The 16,455-nt window shown below is 48.7% G+C and overlaps 1 protein-coding gene across 1 annotated transcript in view; it reads left to right on the top strand.

Moving 5' to 3' along the window:
* Positions 1-12,553, top strand: part of TNN (tenascin N) — a 55,086-nt gene extending 42,533 nt beyond the window's left edge. The window contains exons 10-17 of the mRNA XM_049777587.1: positions 56-319; positions 3,612-3,742; positions 4,769-4,901; positions 5,277-5,428; positions 8,626-8,722; positions 8,971-9,138; positions 10,413-10,576; positions 12,394-12,553. Of these exons, the coding sequence (XP_049633544.1) occupies positions 56-319; positions 3,612-3,742; positions 4,769-4,901; positions 5,277-5,428; positions 8,626-8,722; positions 8,971-9,138; positions 10,413-10,576; positions 12,394-12,486 (1,202 nt within the window). The 3' untranslated portion in view covers positions 12,487-12,553. The remainder of the gene's footprint in view (positions 1-55; positions 320-3,611; positions 3,743-4,768; positions 4,902-5,276; positions 5,429-8,625; positions 8,723-8,970; positions 9,139-10,412; positions 10,577-12,393) is intronic.
* Positions 12,554-16,455: the final 3,902 nt, after the last annotated feature.

The raw sequence follows: 16,455 nt of genomic DNA, 5'->3' as shown, positions 1-16,455 counted from the left end.
AGGCTGGTAGTATTTTTTTCATGAGGCTTTGATGTGTCCAAACATTTTCTTAAAGACATCGACAGCCCCCAAAACCTGGTGACTGACCGGGTGACAGAGACAATGGCCACCGTGTCCTGGGACCCCGTGCGGGCGCCCATCGACAGGTACATGGTTCGAGTCACTTCGGCGGATGGAGACAGCAGGGACGTGGCTGTGGGGAAGGATCAAACCAGCGCAGTGTTGACGGGGCTGCGGCCAGGTGTGGTCTACACGGTGTTGGTGTGGGCCGAGAAGGGAGCCCGGGGAAGCCGGAAGGCCAATACCCAGGCCCTGACAGGTGCGTGGGCATCACTGTGTTGGTTGATTGCTTTGGAATTAGGGCCTCTTGGTTCTCACGGGTGTCTGCCAAAGAGGGGGGACTGTTGTACCTGAAGGAAGAGCAAACAACCCCTCACATACACCCCCCCCACACACACACACCTCACTCACCATCCTGTAAGATTTGCTTTCCAGAGACTGCTCCATGTCAAGAATGAGGGAGGAAGGGAGTACCAGGCTGCAGTCCCTCAGATCACACCCCCATTAAGGCAGTTGTTTTCAGTAGGTTTGGATAAAGAGGTAGTGGGGATCCCAATGGGCGTGGTGTGCTGGACACAGGATGATTTGGCAGCAGGGCTCAGCTCCACCCCATTTCTTTCTTCTCTCCCCTCCCATTCTCCACCCCTCCCCTTCTACCCTTCCCTTCCATTTTCTTCCCTCCTCGCTTTATCTTCTTTCTTCCTTTCCCCTTCTCTCTTTCCTATAGTTTTCTCTTTCCTTTGTTCCCTTTCCCTCCCTTGTCCTTCTCTCCTCCCTTCTCCTCCCATCCCTCTTCCCTTTCCTCCTTCTTCCTTCTCTCCTTCCCTCTTTTTTCCTCCCCTCATTTCTCCTCTTTCCCCTTCCCCTTCATTAACTCTCCCTCCCTCCCTCCCTCCTCCCTCCCTCCCTCCCTCCCTCCCTCCCTCCCTCCCTCCCTCCCTCCTTCCTTCCTTCCTTCCTTCCTTCCTTCCTTCCTTCCTTCCTTCCTTCCTTCCTTCCTTCCTTCCTTCCTTCCCATACCCAGCAGTGCTCAGGGGTTACTCTTGGCTCTGGGCTCAGAAATCACTCCTGGCAGGCTTGAGGGACCATATGGGATGCCAGGAATCGAATCCAGGTCCGTCCTGGGTCAGCTGTGTGCAAGGCAAATGCCCTGCCACTGTGCTATCTCTCTGGCCCCTGCTTCTCCCCACTTTTAAAGGCACAACTATTTTATCATTTTTCTGCTTCATGGAAGGAAGGGTGGTGGAATTTGGGTTGGGGAGGCATCTCAGTGGTCAAAGATGTACTGCTGAGAACTGCGAAGTGCTCCTGGTGTTCTCTGCTATTGAAATGCTTGCGCAGGGATCTCCTAAATCTCTTTAGCACTCTTCAGGAGCTACCCCCCCCCCAAAAAAAAGGAATATGACAAATATATAGTCAGGGCATCAGGTGGGCAAAGAGTGGTCCCCTTGATATTGAAATAGTCATGGTGTCGTTGCTGTGGTTTTTGCAAGCAGGAAAAATTATTTTTCTCTCCTTAACAGTTAAACCAAAACCCATGCCAGATGTTCCATTTTAGAAACTCAAACCAAGCTGATGGTCCAGAAACTCCAAATTTCCCAAACATCCCAACTCAAAGCAACAGCTGCAAGATTTCTATGAAAATCCTGCAATTCTGTTCTCCTCTGAAATGCTACTGAGCAGAAAATAGCTGGGAGGAATCTATTTTGGGGAAACTCCTAAATTAAAATCACCTTCTATTTTTTGTCCAAATGGAAATTTCCATTCATGTCTAATTCTGTTTAAAAAAAAAACTTGTCTGACCAGTTCTTCTAGAGTTTCTGCTGTGCCCTCAAATTCCTACTGGCCCCTCAAATTTCTTCCTGCTTTCTTGCTGCCTTATTCTTCAGTCCAGGAACAAAGCAAAACCCTCTGCTTCCTCTCCTTTATTTTCCTGGTTTTGAGACCACACTTAGTGGTGCCCAGGGACCATGGTGTTAGTGCTTAGTTGTAACTCTCAACAGTGTTCAGGACATAAACACCAAACTGGGGCTCCTTCATGCAAATCATGTGCTCCAGCCCCTTCCACCATCTCCCCAGGACTATCCCCACTTGTTTGTTCCTTCCTAGCTTACACAATCAGCTTCTCTACCCCTTTCACTAAAAGTGTGTAAGTTCAGGATGCACTTAGCAAGGCATCACATAAAGCTCTCTCCCCCCACTCCCACATATTTTTGGTTTTTGGTCACACCCAGCAGTAGTGTTCAGGGGTTACTGTTAGGGTCTGGAGTCAAAGGACAAGACCACATAATTGAAATAAAGCACAGAAAGATTTTATTCCCTAAGCCACAAGCCCCAAACTGGCTGGCTAGGGTCATCTCCCCCTGGAGGTCACCCTGCTCGGGATCACAAGCTAGTTTATATAGGGAGGGGATGAGGAAGTTCTAGCTTCTGTTAATCTTTAAAACAATTGCCTGCTGTCTAGGGTACCTTCCTACTGCTCCCTTGTGTCCTTTCCAGATAGGCTACCTGGTATGGTCTTGGGGCCAGTGTCAAATTGAAACTTAGGTTTGAAAAAGAGAAGCCTAAGAGGTTTACAACATGGAACCCTTTATAAAATGGCCTCCCTCCTGTTCTGAACCTCGGGTCCCACAGTTATTCTTGTCTCTACACTCAGGCATCAATCCTGGTGGGGCTCAAGGGACCATATGAAATCCCAGGGCTCAAAACCAGGTCAGCTGAGTGCCAGGCAAGTGTCCTGCCCACTGTACTATCTATATCCAGCCCTCAAAGTTCTCTACTTCCACCTGTTCATTTCCCACATCAGCCTGGACTTGGTCTATGGAGCAAAAATCTTCATAAATTCCTAGTACTCTTTGCCCTATATGCAAAGTGCATGGAGGGGGCCGTCTCTCTCCAGGCCAGGGTGAATTCCTTCCTGATCCTAATCTTTTCATCATTCCAGGTGGAAATTTGCCAACACCCCCTAGCAGGGGTCCTCAAACTTTTTAAACAGGGGGCCAGTTCACTGTCCTTCAGACCATTGGAGGGTCTGCTATAGTAAAAACAAAACTTATGAACGAATTCTTATGTACACTGCATATATCTTATTTTGCAATGAAGAAACAAAACAGATACAAATACAATATGTGGCCTGCGGGCCATAGTTTGAGGACCACTGCTAAGGTCTAAGTGTGTGTGTGTGAGGTGTCCTTCACCATCTCTCCTCTCTCAAACTTTCATGCCTTCCCTAGAAATTGTTTGCTTAATCCTTATTTCTCTTGCCTTCTGCTCTCTCCTTCAAAGAGTTTTTGGGGATGATTGATGAGAAGCCAAAGTTGAGTCCAGTTTTACTCCCTCTGGACCACCCCATACCCTTGGCCGAGTGCCTTTAAATCTCCATGGTCTCTTTGCTTTTGAAGTCTGGGCTTAAAAGTTTTGCACTCAGAACCAAACCTGCTGGAGAGAGAGAAAAGGAGAATGTGGGGAGAAAGAATGAGCCAACACCTTTATGCCCATTTCTACCCAGCTGCATTGTGGTACTCATGTCTTCCTGGTGTTTTCATTTGCAGATATCGACCCTCCTAAAAACCTACGCCCATCTGCAGTGACACAGTCGGGTGGTGTGTTGACCTGGGCTCCACCTGACGCACCCATTGATGGCTACATTCTTACCTACCAGTTCCCGGATGGCACTGCCAAGGTACTGGCCACCCACACCTGCCTGGGGATATGATGCAGTGTTGGTCATTAGAGACTAGGAACCAGCTGTCACCTGGGTTGGGTCAGCCTCTGACCATTCCCCAGGCTGACCACAGCAGCCCTGTGCTGTCTGGCTGACTGATACTGTTTCCTTCTCTGTCGCACCATACCTGGCTACTTTCAGCCCAGTATTTGTGCTATTGCTTTGGCCCTAAGGGACAAAGAGTTTTTCGTTTTTTTTCCCCACTATGCCTACATGACACAGCAGAGGGGTAATCTTGTGCCTTGTAGATGCTCTATAAATATTTATTTATTTTTTGGTTTTGGGCAAAACCCAGCAGTAATCAGTCCTTACTCCTGGCTCTGAACTCAGGAATCACTCCTGACAGGCTTGGGGAATAGGATTCATTTCTGGGATCCAACTTAGGTTGGCTGCTTGGAAGGCAAAGGCCTTCCTTTCCATATTATTGCTCAGGCCCCTCCATTAATATTTATTGAAAAATTTAATTAACTCTGATTTCAAGGACATATAACCTACCTGGAAAGGGGAGGCCAATTTTCAAAATGTATCTCAGTAGAAAATGACCCTTCTCTCTCTGTGTGGTCTGGAAGTGATAGGGGGAGGGATAAATGGATGGACTTGTTGAACCCTTTATGGTCCCAGTTGGCACATGGGTCACCCTGCTAGGATGGTTAACCCATCCTAACTCCTCCTAGAGAGGAGTATTGCCAAAAACTCCATGTGTCTGTGATGTTTCTGGAACAGGTGTCCAAAAACCTGTGTCCGTGTGTCTTAGCTGCCCACCTGAGGCTGTCTGGTGAGTATGGCCAATGCCTAGACATCTTTTGAAAGACAAAATAGGTGGGTACTCCCCAGATATGGTGCCCCCCAGATGTGCTCAGTGCTGTTTGGGGCTTTTGGCTCCCCCTAAGCCAAGGAAAGACCAAGCACTCAGGAATGCTGCTGATGTCTTGAGTTTTTGGGGCAAAAATGCTGAAATGCTATCATCTATCTTCTCTGTCCTAGGAGGTGATCCTTGGACCAGGGGACCAGAAATTTGAGCTTCAAGGCCTGGAGCAGGGGGTGACCTACCCGGTCTCTCTGTTGGCCTTTCAAGGAAATCGCCGTAGCACGAGTACATCCACGACTCTATTGACAGGTAGCATGAACTCTCATTCTCAGAGAAAAAGGCAGGGTAGGCTGGGAAAGCTGTCTCCAGAAGTGAGATGTGGGGTGTAGGCTTAGAAACCCCCTCCTCCAGTTCCCTGGCTCAGTGACTAAGGAAAGACAAGCAAGAACTGGAATGTTTCCTGGAATTGGAGATACTGGTTGGGGAAAAATGAGCTGCAAGCTCTTCTTTCTAGAACGTTCTTTAAGGTTGCTGGAGAACAGAGAAAAAATTGTGCAGTTGAGGGGGGAAGGAATCATGCAGTGAGTTAAAAACTAGCCTGACATGGGAGATCAGAGAAAAGGCCTGCTGTGGGGGGCTGCCCACCTCCCCTTCTCCTGACTGATCCCTCTACTTGGCTGCCAGTGGGTGCCCGTTTCCCATACCCCACGGATTGCAGTCAAGTCCAGCAGAACAACAACATGGCGAGCGGCCTCTACACCATCTACCTACATGGCACAGCCAGTCAGCCCCTGCAGGTCTACTGTGACATGGACACGGATGGCGGTGGCTGGATCGTGAGTCCCCTGGGCATAAGCTGGGGCTTCTATTCACTGTGGGGGGGGCAGTGTGGGTGAAACAGGATTCCCCCCTTACTGTGAGAACAGAGCCCAAAGTACTTTATACCTGGGAAACCGGGCCTTCCAAAAGCTTCCTTTGTCACAGAGGAGGGTCTGATCATGACCAGATGTGGCCCCCAAACAACATCAGCATAATCATCAATCATCATGGGGCCAGAGCAATAGCACAAGAAGGAGGGCATTTGTCTTGCATTTGGCCAACTTGTGTTCAGTCGCTGGCATCTCATAGGGTCCCCTGAGCCTGCCAGGGGTCGATTTATGAGCACAGAGCCAGGAAAAAACCCTGAGTGCTGCCAGGTGTGGCCCCAAAACAAAAAGACAATTTCAACCCATGTGAGGAGTCAGAGTGAGAGTACAATGTATAAGGCCTTGTATGTGCCTGACAAACTGGGTTCAATCCCCCACATCCCACATGATCCCCTAAGTACTACAAGGAGTGAGCCAGGAGTCAGCCCTGACTACTGCTGGGGGTGCCCCCTGACAAATTAAAAAACAAAAAGTAAGAAAATTCAACCCTTGTGAGTTTTTTTTATATCTTTGCCCAGAGGGGGACAGAGGTACAGCTGGGAGGCAAGAAGGCAGAGCATTAGGGACTAAGTAATAAACTGAACTCAATAATTTTCATCTTTGTTTTCCCATCTTGAAAACCTCAAGGTCAGTATCAGAGGGACTTTCCAGAGGCTCTTCCATGAAATGTTCCTATCCCACCTCTTCTTGCTTTGCTGTGTCACTGAGTTCCAGAGGCCAGTGGTTATTCTATAGAACAGAAAGGGCCCCTCCCCTTGTCTCCCAACCCCAAGATCTCCTTCCTTGGGGCTTTCCTTCTCCCCACATGTTTGCAAGAATAGGAATCCTTAAGTCCTGCATGAATTGGTGAAGGCGGCCTGCAGACTCATCCACACACTGTGTTTAGTGCCTTGGGAATCTGTCGAGGTCAAGTGGCAGCTGCCTTTATTGTCAGCTACCGAAGTACCTTTTCTCAGCTCCCTGGGCCAGACTTTAGTCTCAGAGCCTGGTGTTTTATTGTGATGAATGGGCTTGTGCAGGGAGTTGGAGGTGTGTGTGTGTGTGGGGGGGGGGAATGAATGGACTGTTTGTCACCAGTTTCATCACAGAGTTGGGAGACAGGATGCTTTTACCAGGCTGAACCCCAGGACACAGAAACCAAGTACAGTGCAGTTCTGGGTCTCAGTAGAGACTCAAAGAGCAGCAGGAGCATTTTTAAAAGCTTCCTTAAAAATAAAGTGGCAGCATTGTTTAAAAATACCAGCACAAAAACCCCTACTGGGCCCTGGGGGACTGATGTTGACAGATTGGGTCACCAAGAGAGACCTTAGCCCTTTGCAAATAGATTTGTCCAGGGCAGGCAGAATGAGAACATGAGCTTGACCTGATAATGGAAGGAATTTTTCAGTGGGAAGTGATGGGAAATAGGAGGAACAGAGCACCAGGGCCACCCTTACCTTCAGATGCCCATGGTCCAGAGTTCAAGCAAGGCTGGGAACATTCTGTGTCTTAAGCTTAGCATCTGCTTTCAGGGCCAGTGACTCAGCTGACAAAAGACAGGTGACAGGGAGAAAAAAATGGGGACTTGGGGAATGTTTCTAAGTGATAGATGCTCAAGGAAATGAGGGTAAGGGAGAGAGAGAAGAGAGAGATAGAGAACATGGCATGACTGGAAATCACTCATTGCCTACTCTTTGAACTTCCTACTATTCGTGTGGTTTTAGGGTACCAGACAGAAATGAACCTTTGAGGTCGCTGACCAGGAAGTGCTCAAGCTTGAGGCAATTAGTCCTAAGGAATCAATGATATATTCTTTTGCTTTTGCTTTTGGGCCACACCCAGAGGTGCTCAGAGGTTACTCCTGGCCCTGCACTCAGAATTTGCTCCTGGCAGGCTCTGGGGACCATATGAGATGCCAGGGATCGAACCCGGGTTGGCTGCATGCAAGGCAAACACCTTACTACTGTGCTATCACTCCAGCCCCAGATCAGTGATTTTTTTGTTGTTATTGTTTGGTTTTTGGGCCATAGCCAGTAATCGTCGGGCTATTTCTGGCTCTGCAGTCAGGAATAATTCCTGGTGGTGCTCAAGGGACCATTGGGATGTCAGGGATTGAATTTGGGTCAGCTGTGTGCAAGGCAAGTACCCTCCGTACTGTGCTATTGTTTGGACCCTACTTCAATGATTTTATTCACTGACAATCCTGCCTTTTAATCCAGTGAGTATTGATTGGAACAGAGGAATCCTGATTCTCCTGCAGTGTAAGACACAAGCTGGGGTGGGTCTTCCCGAGCTTGAGGTTGCTTGACCAGAGCATTCAGACAGAGATATTGGTAGGGGGTGTTGTTTTTGTTGATTCGTACAGAAACCCATATTTCTTTCCCATAATAGGAGAGAACGCTTGGGAGACAATGTGAGTTGTTGGTGTGAGGTCTGGGGTTCTGTGCCTCACTTTCCACACTGCCAACCAGGATCCTGGTGACCTCTAAGAATCACTGGGCAGGGTTCCCACAGCAATCTAAAAAGAGAGGAAGAATCAGGGTTTCTTCAGAAATTGGAGGGAGGGGGCTGAAGCAGCCACTCCTTCACCAGCTTGTTAGGGACCAGTGGCTGGTCTAGTGTTAAAGGAACCATTGAATTTTGCCAACTGTCTGCCTCCTCCCCTCCTTAATCTCCTACTTCACCCCCTATTATCAGCTAGCAGGGCCACGTGCCCCTCTCTGATGTCTATGTTTCCACCCCAATTGTCTCACATATGCCCATGTTTCATGTTGGGGGTATCCTATGACCAAGCCTATAAAAAGTGGCTTGTTTCACATTTCACTCAGGATTACCTAATAAAAAATTTGAAGGCCATTTTTTAAAACTTGGGGTCACACTCAGTAAGGCTCAGCACTGACTCTTGGCCTCTGTACTCAAGGGTCCATCCTAGCAGGACTCGGGACCATACACAGTGCTGGGATCAGCTCAGCTGCATCAAGATCTGTGCTCTAATCCTCATATCTATTTCTCCTGCCTTCTCCCCTAATTTTTTGGGAAGGGCAAGTTTGCTGAATTGCTCCTTAGAGTCAGAACCTAACTCGGGAGAGGGTGAGAGGGTGTGAGATTTCCATGTCTGTCTCCCTCAGGTATTCCAGAGGCGAAATACAGGGCAGCTGGATTTCTTCAAGCGCTGGCGGACCTATGTGGAGGGCTTTGGGGACCCCATGAAGGAGTTCTGGCTGGGTATGATCTGAAAACCCAGGCTGTCGGGTACCCCAGAAGGAATTTGGGTGGTCATCTTGAGACAATCCTGTGTGATGGGTCTGTGCTGTTGTGGATCACCTGGGTCACTCAGCAGTGTTCAGGGACCTTCCGACTTTCTCTTGGCTATGCCAGGGCATCAGATGGGGTTGTGGATGGAACCTGAGTGTGGGGTTCAGTGCTCTAACAGCTGTCCTTCCTCCTGGGCCTGCTCCTTCACTTGGTTTTAGGACTGGACAAGCTGCACAATCTCACCAGTGGCACCCCAACCCAGTACGAAGTGCGCGTAGACCTGCAGACAGCCAACGAATCTGCCTATGCCGTCTACGACTCCTTCCAGGTGGCATCAAGCAAGGAGCGCTACAAGCTCTCAGTGGGGAAGTATCGGGGCACGGCAGGTAAGAGCACCAGCACCCCCGTTGCGGCTGTGCTGGTGTGGTGAGGTCAGAGTTCCTCTAGGGTGGAGTCAGATGAGGTCACTAATGCTGGGATCTCCCCAAATTAACCTTGATTGCTCCCTCATGGATCCCAAGTAAAGTCTCTCATCTCATCTTTCTATTCTTCCTTATTCCTTTCTTCCCTCCTTCCCTTCCTCCTTCCTTTCTTTTTTCTTTCTTCCTTCCCTTTTTCTTCCTTTCTTCTGTTCTTTTTTCATTTTCTCCTTCCTTTCCTCCTTTCCTTTTTTCTCCTCCTCCTCTTCTTCCTCACTCCTTCCTTCTCTCCCCTGCCCTTCCCTTTTCTTTTTTCTTTTCTGTTCTTTCTCACATCTGACTATACTCAGGACTTATTCTGGCTCTTCTGCATCTGGGCGTTACTCCTGGTGTTGCTTGGGGGACCATATGGGGTGCTGCAGATAGAACCCAAGTTGATTGGGTGTAAGGTAAATGCCGTCTCCATTGTACTATCACTCCAGCCCCTCGAGTCTTAAAAACAAAAAGATGATAGCACTAGTTCATACCAGAATTCAGCTCTCCTTGTCTTCCCAGGGCAGGGGCAACCCAGAAATGAGGGATGTAGAGACAAGGTGAATTTTGAGTCCAACTAGCCTTCCCTTAGACATCAACCAGATGGTGGGATGAGCCTAGTTGTAAAGAAAATGGACTAAATTTAGCTGTGTAACTTGCCATGTAGGTAGGATGCCACCATATGCTTTATTTAGGAGGGCACATGTAACTGGTCTTCTCTCTCCTGTTGGATTCTCTAGTTCTTATTTCCTTTTCCCTTTCTGCTGTTGATGCTGTTATTACAATAACTGGTGGTTATTGTGCTGTTTGGAGGGGGGTCACACATGAAGCCCCTTACCCATTCTTCATAAGCTAGTGGGGGTTGGGATGAACAAAGCAGGTTTAGAGTCACTTATTGGGACAGGTGACTATAGCTAGACTCCTCATACTGTTTTATCGAGAATTCCATGTTCTCCTTTACCCAGAATTCCAGTTTTACCCAGAATTCCTCATGGTGCTTTACTCAGAACTTTCCACATCATTTTACCCAGAATTTCACATACAGTTTTACCCATGTCCCATGCGCTGCTTTACCCAGGATTCCATGGGCTGTTTGACCCACATTCCATGTGCCTTTTCCAGTCTAGAGTCAGACCCATTCCCACTCTCTCCCTTATCCCTTGGTGGCAGGCCTCAGGTCCTCACCTGCTATCTCATGGTTCTTGCAGGGGATGCGCTCACTTACCACAATGGGTGGAAGTTCACCACCTTTGACCGAGACAATGACATTGCCCTCAGCAACTGCGCCCTGACACATCATGGTGGTTGGTGGTACAAGAACTGCCACTTGGCCAACCCCAATGGCAGATATGGGGAGACTAAGCACAGCGAGGTAGGTGACAGTGACTTGGTTTTTATTTTTATTTTTCTCAGAGGGTCCCCTTCCCCTTCCAGTTGGCTTGGCCATTAGCTTTGCATTAAGATCACTCTTCAGGCCCTGCCCATATGCACTCCTCCTTCCCTTCTGCAGACCATTCTAGACTGCCCATTCAGTCAACTCTAGATGTTGTCACAAAATACCATAGATAAGGGCCACTAGAATGATCCATTCCTGGTGCACAGTCTGCAGACTGGTCAGCTTGCTGGGGAGGGCTCTCTCCAGCCCTCACTGCACCCTCCTATCTGCGTGAGACCTGGAACTCTGAATTTTTCCTCTTTTGGACCACCCCTCATGGTACTAAGAGGCTAGTCCCAGCTTGGTGCAGGGGAATCACGCAGGATCCAGGAATCCAATTGAGAATTCAAATCCTGCATTGGTACCTAGCCCTTTGAATGACCTCCTTTACTCTCAACTGGCACTCAAACTCTCATAGGGCCCTACTAGCATGGCCTCATCTAAACCTAACACAATCAAGGACTCTCTCATTGGGTACTAAGGTTTCAGATTGTGGGGAGAGGCTGGTGGAAGGGGAGAGGAAAGGGATTTCAACTTTCCACCCATAACTGCCACAGCTCAGTTCTGAGCTCTGTCTCATGGTCTCTGATTTTTGTCAGATCTTCCCTCCAATCCTTTTTGCCCAATCCTCACCTGGCTAGTCCTCTCTGGCCAATCCTCTCCTTGGCTCTGACACTCTGACCCCGGTGATTTCTCCAACCGCCACAAACCTTGGACATAACCCCACTCCACAACAGCTCCAGGGCTGCTCATAGTCCCTTGCTAATGAAATCACTACTCCCCTCTGTTCTGAACACTGAGCCCCTCATCCTAAGTTTTTCCCACCCCATTCTTGGGCCTAGACTGTGTGTGGCAGCCACACTCCTGCATATGCCAACACCTGTTAATGTCAGGGTCATTTGTACCTGGGAAGGCAGCTTGGAGTATATGCAGATCAGGCTGTGGTTTTTGCCAAGGGAAGGAGAAATTTTCCCGCAGGGAGGCTGGAGAGGGTGGGCTCAGGAATTACAGCGACTTAGAAGATTGTGGCACCCTCAGAGATCAGACCTTTAGACTGAGTGGCAAGGCGGTTCCTAAACCATCCCCGAATTCTTAATAAAAGACATTCATCCTGTGAACATGCTGCTCCCAGCCGGCACAGCTTTTAGCTCTTTGTTTATTATTTACCCCACAAATTAAAATACATAAAACCAGTCACTTGGGCTCTTTATTGGCCAGGTTGCAAGGTTCTTAAGTGAATTAAATATGATTGTGCTCACCAGTCAAAAAGGCATAAAATGGAATTCCGTTCACTGCAGCCCCTTCGTTACCCCAGAGCTAATCTTGAAATGGTCTAAATTGAATATGATTTTACACAATTGGCCAATTAATGTGTTTATTTTTGCCTTAGTTTGTTGGAAGGAAAAGATGGAGGCAGAGATAAATTGCTCTTGGCTTCCCAGGTTAGCTCTGTATATCTTTGAGACTGCACCAGATACAACCCCAAACTCCCAAATGGGGGCTTGTGTATGTGTGTGTGTGTGTGTGTGTGTGTGTGTGTGTGTGTGTGTGTGTGTGTATGTGTAAGGGTAGGCTCCTAGGTCAGCCTGTCTTACCCCAACCACCCAGCAAAGAGTGCATGCCCTGACATTGGCCCCTCACTTCCCCTCGACTCTCCCATAAGCAGATTCCAACACTTATCTGGCAAAGACTCTTCTCTCCCCCCCACCCCCCCAGCCTCTTCCTGACGTTGGTCTCATCTTTTGTGTGTTTAGGGAGTGAACTGGGAGCCATGGAAGGGGCATGAATTCTCCATTCCCCACGTGGAACTGAAAATTCGCCCTCATGACCACAGCGGGGGACAGTAGGAGGAAAGATCAGAACATTCTGAAGACCCCCCTAAACAGACTTCATGGGAGACAAGGCCAGCCTGGGAGTGGGGACAAAGGTGGGGGGGCAGGTCATGGTGATTGGGGGCTCAGGGCTCAGAGTCTTTAGGTCTGGTTGGGGAACAGAGGGTCTCCTCGAGTCCCGTGCTTTGCTGGACAGGAGGCCAAGACATTTATGTTCAGCACCATTGTGGCTCCAGAGCGTGTCTGGGAGAGAAAGTTCTGGAATGGATACCTTTGGGGCTTGTTTTTCATAACAACTGGGATTGGGATAATAAGAGAAGATAAAAAAAAAACAAAAACAAAAAACCAGAACCAGACAAATTTCTGGAATAGGATGGCTGGGTTTCTGCAAAGAGACATCCCAAAGGATGCCTGAGAGATGGAGGCAAAATTGGTGTGTTGTGAGGGGGTACCACCCAGCACCCCCAGCCAGATGGGTTGAATTTGCTGCATTCTTGATATCCTGCTCTCCAGTGCTTCCTGTCTGGCCATTGGAATCCCATCTGCCATTGTTGCAAATAAACTGTCCCTCCTTTCCACTTCCAAGCATCTGGCTCTTCTGGGTCATGAGCCTCTCCCGAAGATGAGGCCCCCTTCCTGGCCATAATGCATCCCCCCACCTCTGCCCATCCACAGTTAGCCACCACCCCGGACTTTTCTTGTTGTGTGGATGGATGCATGGGTGGGTCACCGCTACCATTCTTTCTGTTGCTCCCTGAAATAACTTGTCACCATTCATGAGGGGAAAGAAATTGTTTGATTAAAACTTGATTGCGGTCTTGTGGTATTTTCCCTTTGCCCATGAATTTAGTGGATCCCCCTACTTGGAGGTGGGTTTATTCAGGGAAATGCCTCAGGCTTGGCCGAGTCTCTTGTCCACTTGGTGTTTAGAGCAGGAAGTAAGAGAGTTTAAGGGAAACAGAGGCACTGTCCGCTCAGACCAGCAGATTGGATTGTCCATTATTCTTGAGTCCTCCCAGTTTGAATGGCCAGCTGAATGCCAAAATATATACTTCTAAAAATCTTTATTACCTTTACATGTTCAATATCCAACACACCTGAACAATACCACTCTATCCTTACCACCCACTTAAATCTGGCCATGGCGGGCTGCAATAGGTCAGTTCTATGGCAGGGCCGGATCATTGCAAATGTGCCTCCCCCCAACTCTGACTACTTGGAACCTAAACTACTAAAGACTTGACTGAAGTGAGATTGGAATGATAGTGGGGAGGGCATTTCAGCCTTGCACATAGCTGACATAGATTTGATCCCTGGCATTTCACATGGACCCTGAGCCTGCCTAGAGTAATTTCTTTTTTTTTTTTTTTTTTTTGGGCCACACCCGGCGGTGCTCAGGGGTTACTCCTGGCTGTCTGCTCAGAAATAGCTCCTGGCAGGCATGGGGGACCATATGGGACACTGGGATTCGAACCAACCACCTTTGGTCCTGGATTGGCTGCTTGCAAGGCAAACACCGCTGTGCTATCTCTCCGGGCCCTAGAGTAATTTCTGAGCACAAAACCAGGAGTAATGACTAAGTGCCACTCGGTGTGGACCAAACAGCAGAAAAAGAAAACAAAGATTGAAGTATTGATGAGGGTGGGTGCGTGGGGATATCAACTGAGTTTGAGCTTTCTAAAGGGGGAAATTTGGAGGTACAGCTCAAATTGGAGGTACTGCAATAAAGTGATATGTGAGAGGAAGTGGGGTGGGGAGGGAAATCATGGCATTAGGACTCTCTTGGCAGAGATGGTGGGTAAGAAGTCTGTACAGACCTGGGAGGAAGTGTCCATAGAATTTGAGGGGTGACTGGTGAAGACCAGGAGGCATCTCTCAGACATGAGTTCAGACATGGGTGCTCACAGCAGCTGCCTCTGGGGATGGGAGTAATTTGTCAAATGACTTCATAAAAGCTTTTCACTGAAATTTCATCTCGATGACTCAAGATGTTCCTTAAAGCTGGAGGGGACACGGGGGCTGAAGGGAGAGGGACCGAAGGAGTTGCCACCATGGGGAGATGGAGAAGGGAGGGGGGCTGAGGAGAGAAAGAAAAAAAACAAAAAAGAAAAAAGAGGAAATAAAAGAGAAATGCCAAGGTCGGCATTGACAAATCATGATAAAAGCTTGTTTTCTGAAAAATGTCACTTTCTGGGGGAATTTATTTGTGAAGCAAACCCTCCTAGTCAATCCCTCCAGCACTTCTGTAGCATCTGAAAGTTTCTGTGAGTTAAGAGCCCAAGGATGCAAGAATGTGGTGCGGAGACCTGCAGTGCCCAGTTACACCAGCAGATGGCACTGTTACCCCATCAGGACTCTCCCTGGCTCTCCATTTTGCTCCCTTCCCTAATGGGGAGTCCAACTGGGGGTTCTCCACTTTTCTTCTTGGGTAACGGTTTAGAGAGCCAGCCCTGAGTCTGTGTTTCGTGGTGACCATTCAGATAGGGCAAACCATACACTAATACATAAAACAGAACAGCCTCCTCCTCCCCCACCCCTCAAAAGCTGGAGATGGGGGTGGACCTTGTGCTCCTGGGCTGGTAGATGAGACCCAGGGCAGAGGGGTCCTGGAAAGAGATTCAGCAGCACCTGATAATGCCAAGGAAGCTCCTTCCCTGGATCTTTCTTCTGGTTCTTATTTGGAAAAGCAAATTTGGCTTCAGCCTAGTAAATTTGGCTCCTAGCAGAGTGGGCAGTGTTGGGGAGGACTTAAGCTGGACATGACAGCTAAGCCCAGAAACCAAGTCTCTGAGAATGTCCCTTTGAACCCAGTACCAGAGAACACTCAGCCTTAACCTTCCCACTCAGGTCAAATGGTGCAGAGTCCCCCATGGAGATAAGGAGATTTGAGACCTGATTCTACTTAATAGTCAACCCACAAAGTTACCTCCCTCCAGGCTGTTCTGGATGCCCAGGAAGAAAGGAACAGGGGTGTCTCATGGGATAATTCAGGGTGTGCGGTGATGGGTTGGAAGGCCAGGACCCACCAGAACCACCCAAGTGACAGCCTTCCTTGCAGGGAACCAGCCCTCATCTTCCTCCCTGACCCCTTTTGGAAATGCAGCACATACTTTTGCCAAAATGGTGGGACCCTACCTTGCAGAGTGCCCCAAGATGGTGACCACTGGCTACAGTATCTTCATCCTGTTCCTGGACCTTCAATTTGTCTGAGCTGAGGGTGCCAGGTGGCCAGTGGAAGCTGCCCTGGCAGGCTCACAGAGTGTCTGCCTTGCAAAGACTGTCCTTGGTGAAAGAACATGGCACTCGATGGTGTCTGCTTTGTTGGGGCATTGAGCATCCTCAGGAATCTCACTCAGAGATGGCTTGGGAAAAATGTCTCTGTGCCTGCATGTCTCCTGTCCTAGTCACTGCTATATCCGGTGCCCTATCATTCCCTCAATTGTCACTACTCAGTCGTCCCCTTCTATCACAGTGTCTTCTCTCTCTGCCTGACTCTCCTGTGTCAGCCACCCAGCCTTTCTGCATGCATTCCTGCATTTTCCCATTCACTTGTTCAGGTCTGATTGGTCATTCACTCTATCTCTTCTCCCTGTCTCCCAGTCTCTAGCGATGATCCCAAAGCCATCCTTAACCCAGACTCTAGCTTCTCTGGCACTCTTGCTGCATCCCTGGGCTACATCATGAAAGGCACTTTCTCTACATGATGTCATGATCCTCCACAACCCCATATGTCCCTGTGGCTGACATCTCAGAAGGAGTCCAGCCTGTGTAGGCAGCAGCCAGTGGGGGCACATCTGGTCCCTCAGCCTCTGACCCAGCCTGTATTAGTGTGTTGGAATATTGGAGGGGGGGTGTTCCCCTTCTTTGCTGCGCGGGAGAGGCTGTGATAAATGTCTGATCTCGGTCCTCAGGCAAGTCAGGTAAGTCAGGCAGACTGCTGCTTCTCAAAGTATTTTATTTAAATATGTTTTTCTCTTCTTCTCT

This window comes from Suncus etruscus, chromosome 7 (genome assembly GCF_024139225.1).
Source record: "Suncus etruscus isolate mSunEtr1 chromosome 7, mSunEtr1.pri.cur, whole genome shotgun sequence".
NCBI classification, from domain to species: Eukaryota; Metazoa; Chordata; class Mammalia; order Eulipotyphla; family Soricidae; genus Suncus; species Suncus etruscus.
Note: the sequence above shows the minus strand (reverse complement) of the source record. Positions and strands in the feature narration are given on the sequence as shown.